The following is an 11063-nucleotide window of genomic DNA, read 5'->3' on the forward strand; positions in this document are numbered from 1 at the left end:
AGGAAAACTGTAGTCATGTGACTAGAAATTGTATTTTTTTATGTTAAAACTGTTGTTACAGTTTCTATTTATCAGAGCTTTTAGTCATTTTTGTGGATTTTAACAAGCAGTAAGTTGTTGGGTCATCAGCTTTTTTCACTACCATTTTTGTGGGTCTGAAGCTCAAATGTTTGGGAACCACTGGTTTTAAAAGAACAATCAATGGAATTAGCTCTTTGTGTGGAATGTTATTTTTTATTGAAGACACTAAAACTTCAATTGATCAATATGTGAACTCTGAAGTAAAATAATATAGAATAATTATTGTTTAAAGTTCTTTAAATGTTTGTTTATGCATAACAAGCTGATTTGCATATGTTATTATCTACTGTTTCAGTGAAATATTGATATTTTAACAGCTGTGGGTTCAGATAGAAATATGTTTTCTGAGTTATCTGTCTATGCAAAAAAGTATCTTAATTGTAGAAGAAGAAAAATGTGATTGGTTTAAGGCAAGAGATGAGTATCAACACAAATACCCACTCATTACAACCAGTTTATGCAGAGGAATATTAAAAATCTTAAAGCATATTAACTTTACTTAATTCCCCTGTACTGTATACTGGACTATTGTCTCCAATCATGTGTATCTCTCTTCCAATCTAGGTGTTTTACTGTACAACATACCTAAAAATAGTTAATTGTGCTCAGATAGCTTCTTAAGTTATCAGTTCTCATAGTAATACATAGAACTATTTACTGTTTCTCACAGCTGTTTCCCAGAATTTGGGGGCAGCAGTTCAGTGCTGTCGTGTAAATTTGAAACAAAAACCCCTTTTACAAAGAACTGAGGTACATAAAGTATACAGCAAAACGACCTACTAATTGGTGGTTACAAAAGTGTATCTAATAAACTATTTAAAAGGTGTATATTCATCTTTTGGCTGCCCTAACCCCCTCACTACTTGATATGTGGCTGCTGATGTTCTACACTTTGATTTAGACATTAATATACTAGATCTTGATCCTTTGGTAATTTGAAAGTCATCAGCTAACGGCTGTTGTAAAGGGGCAAAGTAGTTGGCTGGAAAAGGTAAGGAAAGTGTAAAAGAAAGAAATAAAGCTGTTGTAACATAAATATTATAAAATTAGCAGAAAAATGGCAGAAGGGTTTTGAAAGAAAAAAACGAGGTAAGACTGTGATCGGCCGAATCGATAAATTTATAATTTGCTGTTTGTTTTTGTGTTGAAGACAAATGCAGTTTTCAAATCAGGTCAGCAATAACAATAGCACATGTTTTTATTAAATATGTATTTGATTAATATCTGAGTATTACATGTGTTTTTGATATGCATTTAAAAGGTGCTTGAGAAAAAACCTTTCACAACACCAGCAGTAGAATGATGCTGAATGCAACTTGCAAAGAAGCGGTGATGATGAATGAAGACTAGGCGGAGCTCTGCTGCTGTATTAGAATTCATCGCTAGAGAGAAAGAAGGAAAGAGAACGAAGATGCAGTGTGGAGAAATGTAGAGAGGGAGTAGAAAGTAAGGGTGAAATGGAAGTAAGTGAGAGAGGTAGAGATGAAAGGGATTCAAGGCAAAGAGAATGAGTCAGGAGCGACAATTAAACCAAATGGGCTGGAGCTCTTGCACTTTCCCCACCCTCCACCCCCATGCGCTTGCCAGCTGCACACAAGTGTACATGCAGACGCACACACACACATACTCTCACAGCCTGCCTCAGGGAGCTATGGCGCATGCACGATCTCAGACAGACAGGCAGAAGGAGATCAATCGTGTTCCAGGGCTTGTTTGTGCCAGCGACGTGTTAGCGACATGCTAGTGGCGGCGCACACCATGCTTTTGAAGGTGCAATGTTAGCATGAGTGGAGGGGGCTGTCTGTGTTTGTGCCTGTGTGCACAGCTAGAATGCACATAGAGGGCTTGTGGTGTGTGAGTGTGAGTGAGCCGTCAAAACGGAGGGCAGCCACGGAGCACAGCAGCAGCAGCAGAGAGTGTGTGAGTGTGAGTGAGCATATGTGCGAGGGGTGTAGGGGAGAGGAGAAACGACGCCGTGGGACTCCTGGGAGAGGGAGCGGGAGTTTGGGAGCAGACCTAACCTCTCCTCCACATCAGGAGAACCAGGACCAAAGGACGAGGCAAGATCTGTAGCTCAGCCTGAAGCAGCTGGAGGGGACGGTGTACTGGGAATTTCTTTTTTTCTCTAGAAAGGACTTCTGCTAGTACCCAAACTCAGGATGTGTTTGACTAAGGGGCACTTCCACTCGGACCTGATAGATCCACAGAGGAAAGAAAACTGGACTGGTCCTTTTACATATACATATTTCTTCTTCTACCTCGAATAGGATGCGAGCTAGAGAGGGTCCAGATAAAAGGAGAGGGTAAAGGAGAAGAAGGACATTGTCTTTGATGTTGAAGAAAGAACAGTGAAAGGAAAAGAGTGGTTGGAAGGAGTTCACTCTCCTCTCATGACTTTCCAGTGGATCACTGACTGTTGACTGGCAGGTATTTGGGCTTCTGTATGAATCCCTCCTTGGCAACCATAACAACCAGGGGTTGTCACCAGGTCGCTGTCCCACTCACCATGTCGGTGACAACGGGCTTCGGTTATCAGCTCCCTGGAATCACCACAGTAACGTATGTGTTTGTTTACAGCCCTGGCTCAGTGCAGCGGGACCCAAGCCCACCTCATCACACCCCTCCAGCACTGATAGGTCCCCGTAGGCCCAAACGGAAACTCTACAGCGCTGTCCCAGGACGTACCTTTATTGTGGTCAAGCCCTACACCCCGCAGGGGGAGGGAGAGATCCAGCTCAATCGTGGGGAACGGGTCAAAGGTATGTTGTCTGTTGTCATTTTTGATGCTGTTTCATTCTTGACTGGATTTGTTTACCTCACTCAATTCAGCATTGCAATTATCCATGTTTTCCATTTCCAGTGTTACCGTCATACATTTTGTAGCTTTCATGCTATTGTTCATCATCCGTTCTAGTGATCTCCTGGAACCTTCATTACATCTTGTGGCTTACATGATAGTTGCTGCAAACAGGTCTCACTTGTAATTGAGTCTCCAAGGCTCAATGTGATTTATCTGTCTGAATAAAGGTTGAATGAATGAATTAATGCATAATTTGAAAATGCAAGTTTTTCTTTCTCATATGTCTCAGTTACAGAACACACCAATGCTTCACTTTTCTGTTGGCTGCTAGGTTGCTATCCAAGTCGTGTCACAGCTGTTTGAGGTTTACATTGTGAATTCTTATTTTATTGACAGTTTAAATGTGCTGTTTTCCGCACAGTTTGCATTTGCTTTGCTTTCATGTGTCTGTGTGTGCTTTTGTCTCCATCCATGCTTCACTCCAGACTTTGACTGTAATGACGTAGAAGGTAACTTCAAAATACTCTTTCAACATGAACCTTTACCACTCCTCAGTGTGTTATCCCTAAACGTACAATGAAGCAGTTATTTCATGTTATGTTTATATCCACTTCAGAGTTGTGTGCACTCTCACTACAAACTAAACCATTGGAGAAGGCTTGTAAATTAAAACAGGTCCTGTGTACTCTTGGTTGTTGATATGCATACATATGTTTTTTTTTTTTTTTTTTGCTTGCTTAGAGTGCTTCCTTGCTGAAACTGATTTTCTCACTCCCCTTACCTCTTATCACCTCTCTACAGACACCCAGTTCTATGTTGACCCCACACCCTACAATCTGCCACTTCACATGCATCACCAAGGATCAAATCCACATTTACCTAATGGAAACAGTTCCCTCATGTCCTAAGAAAGGCTTGAGAGAAAGTGGCTACACACATGCTGAGACCTCTTCTGTTCCTTTCAGAAATACAGAGGGACAGGAAGTACAGCTTAAGGGTCTATTTGGAATTTCAATTTGGATTTGCAAAATATAAATAATCATTTACTTATCTTCTATGTCTATCAGGATACCTCCTATTGTAGGTTTTATTGTTGCATTTTGTCTGTTTCATGTAAAATAATGCTGTCATTTGCAGAATAAGTACAAAACCAGATTATAACCAATCAAACTCTGCTATTCAGGCTCTTGTTTTCTTGAAGAAAACCAAATATTACTGTCTTGTCTGAAACAGTGACGCTTCCTGATGTGACAATTATTTTTGTAAGACAGATGACTCAACAGCAGCCCATTATGCCTCCAACTATTGAATGTATCTGCTTTCAAGTGTTTTTTTTTTGTTTTTTTTGTCAGTGCAACTGAATTCAAACCCTTGCCTCTAACATGAACACCCTGCATTTTGCAGTTCTCTTATGTTGACACATACAGGAAACAAGCTTACAATATCATGGCTGCCAAAATCATGATCCGGCCAAGTAAACCATCTGGCCTTGTTATGCCACACTGACCATCATAACCAGTGCTAGCTTGCATTTACCACACCTCTGTAGTTGTGGGATATAAACTGGAAAATGCATTACTGTTATCTTGTTGTTGAGCAATTTAAGGCCCTGGTAGGTCAGACTCTATGTAAAAGTCTTGTTTTGATAAACAAACACATTTTGGTTAATTTTATTCTATAAGATCCCAGAGACAGGTAGAGAAAACACGTTTTACGGAATGGATAATGAAGATCTCGATACGCTAAATCTGGTCCATGTTTTTTCTGGTAGGGCTCCTCACTATGGGAGATAGAGCACTTTTTTTCTAAGAAAAATGTAAAATATGTCAGTGAAGCCTGCAGTTGTCTTGAATAAATGTTTACAGAAAAGTGTTTTGAGAAGATAAGCAGTGCTATTCCCTTGACCTTTCATTGGTCATACTGATAGTGCAAGTTGGTTGAGATGTCAGTAAAATATAACACATCTAAAGACATTAGGAGTTCCAGAGGCCCTCAAGTCTAAAGTAGTTTATAATATTTTGCCCCACGCCCAACCCCCTAAGCACAGAGCCATTTAAAAACTCATCTGTGTTTTTCTCGTTGATGTCCTTTCAACTGTTTATCACCAGCTACACCAGAGGAGCCTCTCTACAATGAAATCAGACTGGGTAAATCTGACCACATGATTTGTCTGTTTGTGGGTGTCTCATATTTGGATTAGGATTGATCTGTACAGAAGTATACAAATTCAACATACAGTAAAATTTAGTCTTTTTCTCCACACTTTATGTTTTTATTTAGAAAGTAAATGAAATGTCTGTCACATGCTTTTGTTAAAATACCACAGGTATCCATTAAATTAAGTAACCATTTAGCAAAATAAAATCTGCTGTTTAATACATTTATTGGTCCCATTTTATTGTTTGTAAAAGCGAAGCAAACAAGAAATTAACTGCAATATTTATTTCATTTGGGCAGCACGGTGGCGCAACTGGTAGAGCTGCTGCCTCTCAGCGAGCAGGTCCCTGGTTCAAAACCCCGGTCCAGGGGCCTTTCTGGGTGGAGTTTGCATGTTCTCTCCGTGCATGCGTGGGTTTTCTCCGGGTACTCCGGTTTCCTCCCACAGACCAAAAACATGCATGTTAGGCTGATTGGTAACTCTAAATTGTCCCTAGGTGTGAGTGAGAGAGTGAATGGTTGTTTGTCTCGTTTGTCTCTATGTGGCCCTGTGATGGACTTGCGACCCGTCCAGGGTGTACCCCGCCCCTCGCACAGTGATTGCTGGACATGGGCACCAGCGACCCCCGTGACCCAAAATGGAACAAACGGGTAAAGAAAATGGATGGATGGATTTATTTCATTTTGACTCCATGAACATTTTAGCCAGAAGAAATGCTAAAACTGTTTTATTTTAATAAAAAGTTTTTATTTATTTAACCTCTTAAAACTTTTGACAACAGTTTGACTTCATGGGTTATTTTTTCATAAAATTTAATCTTTTTCTGTGACATTTACCTGAAGTTTGGAAATATCTAGGTAATTTGATTGAACCAAATTATAAATTATCAGTAAAGTTTTAAACACAAAACAACTGTTATTTTTTAAAATGACAGTTAAAGGGATAGTCTGATTTTTGAAGTGATGTTTTGTCAGATAGTGATCAGTAGTTAGTATCAGCTGTGACATCAGTCATAGAGTACCAAGTTTGTGTAAAGAACAGAAGTCTTTGTCCATGCTAGGCTAAAGGCTAGCCAAACGAGGACCCATTTTAAAACCATTTTTCAGATTTATATAACATCTTTCTCAAAAATGACATAATTGTGGAACATCACCATATTAGCTAAGTATAAGTTTGTACACTTTTGCATTATGCATTTATTTAGTCTTTCACTTGTTTTCTCACCCAAATAACAATCATATCACTGTACTAGACAAATATGTCTGCTGAGCTTAGATTGTGTTTATGCAGATGATGCTGAGGCTGAGAATGTACATCCAACAAACTGTGTCTATCGGGATAAACACAGTCTATGCTCAGCGCATATACATATATATATTCACATAGTAACTCGAACGTTGTTTGGTATTACCCAAAATACAGAAAGAAATATTTTCCTTCTTAGTTTTTTCACCGTTAATACCTTACTGTTAAAAGAGAAAAAACTGACAAGTTATGGGTTAGAAAGTTGTTTGCCGGAAAGGAAAAAATGCTTAAAACTCTAATGAAGACCTTCCTTGTTTTTTTTATTTTATTGGTAGTCCTACAGTAATTGTCTACCCTACAGTACTTGTTAACAAAATGTTGTAGTATAATTTCAGAGAAATGTGTTTGTGTGATATTTATACTTTTTTTTTTTAACAGGACTTTCTTGAAAATCTCAGAGTTCATTAAAGAATAACTTCTTTTTTATATATTCACACACTACAACAGATGGCTGTCTGGACTTGGATGGTAAACACAGTAGATCATTGAAGAAACAATCAGACTTGTTTTTTAGGTTAAACCCAGGGTTGGTCCATTTAGAATCCTGTAATGTCACTAAACTAATAGATGTATTATTTGACATAGGGTCAGTTTGTTTTTGCTCACTGCAAGCTATAAATCCCAAATATAAGTTTGTGGACTGACTTTTGACCTCTTTGAAAATATAAAGTTCACCCTTGTTTCCAGTTGTAATATTTTAATTTTCGACCTCAGTTGGATGAATGATTTTTCTTTAATACTTAGTGTTTTAATAAACTAGCTTTCAAGCAGTGGGCAATTACCAACTAAAAATATAAGAGCTGTGTTGTCTTCTTTAGATTCTCCATTAAAATAGCCAAAATAGATGTGGTTCGTGTGACTAAAACAATGATGTAGCTGATAGTGTTAAAAACATGTGTAGTCTGTCCGTGCATGTCTAGTTTTCAGCATTGTAATATTTCTTCAGCTAAAGGTGTTGTGCTTGAGATGCATTTCAACAAATCTGTATTAATGAATCTAAATACCTTTTAGCTGACACCCCATACAGTGAAGATTCGGAGGATTACATCGATTTAGACAATGAACATGAAGGTAAAATTATTTTTTCGTCTCTTATTTTTAAAGGTGGTTGACAGATTTGTAAAAACTTCAAACCCTCTCTTGTTTTGTGCTGTTGAAGTGTAGTGGTATCAACTATTACAAATAGAAAAAAAAACTTGAGTTAAGGACTGATGCTAAACAGACGTGGAAGAGGACTTGAATGGGTTAGTCATCTTTGATTTTTTTTACTGACAATTTCACAATTATAAGGTTAAATGAAGGGTGGCTGGGTCTGAGTGCTTAGAGCAGTTGTCCTCCAATGCAAGAGTTGGGGGTTCGATTCCACCAGCAGTCACATGTTGAAGTGTCCCTGGGCAAGATACTGAACCACTCATTGCCTCCAATTTGTGTCCCATCGTTGTATGAGTGTGAAAAAACACTGATTAGTTTCTACAGATTCAGATTAGCTTTGTACAGATCTAGTAGAGTGCTGTATGAATGGGTAAATGAAGGCACAGATTGTAGTGTAAAGCACTTTGAGTATCTTGATAAGATAGAAAAGCAATATATACTGTAAGTGTAGTCCATTTACCATTTAAATGTTCTGGGGGAAAATAGATACGTCATATCCTGATGCATGCTGATGCATCAGCTGGTTTTGGTTGTCAGCAGCAAACTGGTTGATCCACTCTGTGAAGGTGCTATTTAAGAGACTGAGCTGAAAACAGCACCTCAGACTGAGGAAGTCTCTTGGATGAGAGACGAAACGTTTCTAGATTTTTTTGCTTTGTTTTGTTTTTTGTTTTTTTGAATGTCCAGAGGACCAGATTGAACTTTTTTGGATAGATACGTCATAGTTTTAAAGTCAGAAATTAATGACTTATCATATTTTTTTATCCAGTTTTTAAAATTTGCTCTCGGTCTACATTCTGACTGTTAGTTTGTAGATCAATCAATCAATCAATCAATGTCTCTAAACAGTCTTTGTCTAGACGAACTGCCTTGTGTCTACCATTTAGAAGGGTCATTTTCATTTAGGTCTCCAAGCACACCATTAACCAGAGGTAAAAAAAGACCTGTTGCTCTTTCAGCACTTGTTGACTGTCACTGGACCACAAAACTTTCATGCATTTAGTGGTGTGAGCTTAGCTGTATGCCAGCACTGAAGAGTCAAAGAAATTGATGCTTCAAAGATTAGCTGCCTGTTTGCTAATTTGTACACATGTGCATGTCTGTATGTTGTCATGCAGTAAGCCTGTGTGTTTGCTGATCCTTTTGGTAGACTCTGTTATAATGCCAGGTTCAGCCCCCTCACCCTATTGCATCCTCTATTTGTGCCCCTTACTTTACTCATCCTCATATTTGTTTCTTCTCTTTCCCTTCACTGATGTAATCTCATCCGTTTGGACATCTCTTGAACAGCCCCTTAGTGTTGCCATGGTAACAAATAATAACCAGGTCAAGTCATACTTGTACAAATTTTGACAAGATTCATAATTGCAGATATTAAATCAAAAGTAAAGAAAAGCACAGAGCATATGTAAAACAGATCTGTGTGTCAACATGCTGCTGCCCCTGCTTACCATACAAAAGGCAATAACTGCAAGTTTAGGACATCCTTCACCTGAATATGGTGACACATTTGAGAGCATGCTTCCATAACAGTGCATTACATCTATCATGCACACGCACACACACACACACACATATGCATGCACGTACACATCCACCACATATACTCTCTCAAAACGCCATTATAAATCTTGCAGACAGCCATGAAAATGAAACCAGTGCAAGTAATGTTGAGATTAGACATTCACAAACATGATTAATGGGGTTTGGCCTCACCCTGTGCTTGCAGAATATTAACACTGCTCTCGGCAATGGAGGGTACCTGGACCAGTTACTTGGACAGGAATACCCAAGTAAACACTGGGTTTTAATAGGTGACTTTAGGTCTACCTTCACACAAGTTCTAAAAGCTTACTGTTGTTGCCATCTTTGGGAGCACTCAGTCATGCAGACATTTCTTGAACAGATATTGAGCACAGCTAAAAAAGCCATTCTCTCATGGTTTTCTCTTTTGCTTGAATTTTGTCTTCTTAGTATATTTTGGGGTGTGGATGCTGGACACGATCAACGGTCAATAGCTGATGCAGTAAATGAAAAAGCTCACACAGTGCATTACATTTTTATCCCACAAATTGCGATTGTTAACAGTAAAAAGTACATCTGTTGGTTACCAAGCAACAGGTGCTGAGTGTATTTTACAGGTTTGACATGTCTGAGCAAATTATGCATTTAGTGAATTTTAGAGAATTCTGATGCATTCTGGAAAATGTTTTTGTATCTGCAAAGATTGTTTCTCGCTGTCTTTTTTACATCATTGGCTTTTTGCATGCTGCTGTTAATCAGTTTTAGTAAAAATGTTGAGTTTGAGCAAAATATAAATCTTAGTTTAATGCAAGTTTGTGAAAAATTAATTATACTTTATCTTTCTCTGACTGTGGCATCGTGTGTGGGCCAGTGTGTTTCTGTAATAGCAATAGGAATTGGATCTTTCCCATTTTTTGTTCTTATCATGTATAGTGCAATTTGTGTATGTCTGTCAGTGTGGTTTTCATTGTGGAACATAATTTAAGTAATTGCCTCCCACAAAGTAAGATAAACTGGATCTTTCAAATATTCAACAATGAGCTGCCCAATTATTTGATACACAAACAGAAGAAATGTCTATCCTTTCTCCCTGTTTTCTTTATTTCTTATCCTGTGCTCCCATTCATTTCCGCTGAGTCAGTTTTTCCCATCTGTTCTTTAGTCCTTACATATAATATATACTGTATGTAGTTTTACCATGAGTTGCAGATGCATATATTTGTGTGTTTGCTTTTGCTTTGTTTTTGTAAATATTCATTATCAGAACGTGGATTTTTTTTTTTTTTTGTATTTTATCAAAATTATGTCAGAGAAAACTTTTGTAGTACATGCAAATATATCATTTTATCAATAATCAAACAATATGTGTAAAGTATTTAATCAAATTTCTATAGCTTTTTTGACACAAGTCTTAAGAAATAATTAGCATCATCATACCACAATAAAATTCATATCACCCTTTTTTATAATAAAAAAAAAATCAGAATTTCAGAGGATCAAGAGTGATAAAATATGTTTACTAAGGATTTACTGTCAGGTATTGGACAGGGAAATGTGACCTCCACTAGCTTTAAACACCACTCACCAGTCCACGTCAGCTCTGCTGGAATTATTGAACAAGAGGAGTTACGTGAAATCACTCCATGCCTTCAGCTACAGGATGAGTCAGCAGCAATTTATCCCAGTATTCACGGAAATGAGAAATTCAAAATGCATGTACATAAAAAATACCTTGTTTTTAGAATGGACCAGATAATATATCATATGTGACAATGCTAAATGAAGACATTATGAAATTTCATGGTAACTACCTAACTGTTTGTTTTGTCTTGAGGCTAATGCATATATTGTGTTATATTTGTAAATCTTTTTTTTATGCATTTTTCCTCACACAATGAATTATCTTCAGGCTTTTTTCTCCAAGGCAGCTGACCTTAATTTTACTTAATGAGTTACCGCTAATTTTATCTAGTATGTGCTAATAAAGGTTAATATATATTGAATAATCTATCAAAATTGTGTTATCTAGATATGTTTATATAT

The 11063-nt window shown here is 37.6% G+C and overlaps 1 protein-coding gene across 1 annotated transcript in view; it reads left to right on the forward strand.

Annotated features, from left to right (window-relative positions):
• shank3a (SH3 and multiple ankyrin repeat domains 3a) overlaps nucleotides 1–11063 on the forward strand; it is a 159180-nt gene that overhangs the window by 84283 nt on the left and 63834 nt on the right. The window contains exon 12 of the mRNA XM_037683201.1: nucleotides 2659–2840. Coding sequence (XP_037539129.1) covers nucleotides 2659–2840 — 182 coding nt within the window. The remainder of the gene's footprint in view (nucleotides 1–2658; nucleotides 2841–11063) is intronic.

Source organism: Nematolebias whitei, chromosome 10, assembly GCF_014905685.2.
Source record: "Nematolebias whitei isolate Nwh7 chromosome 10, NemWhi1, whole genome shotgun sequence".
Taxonomy (NCBI): Eukaryota; Metazoa; Chordata; class Actinopteri; order Cyprinodontiformes; family Rivulidae; genus Nematolebias; species Nematolebias whitei.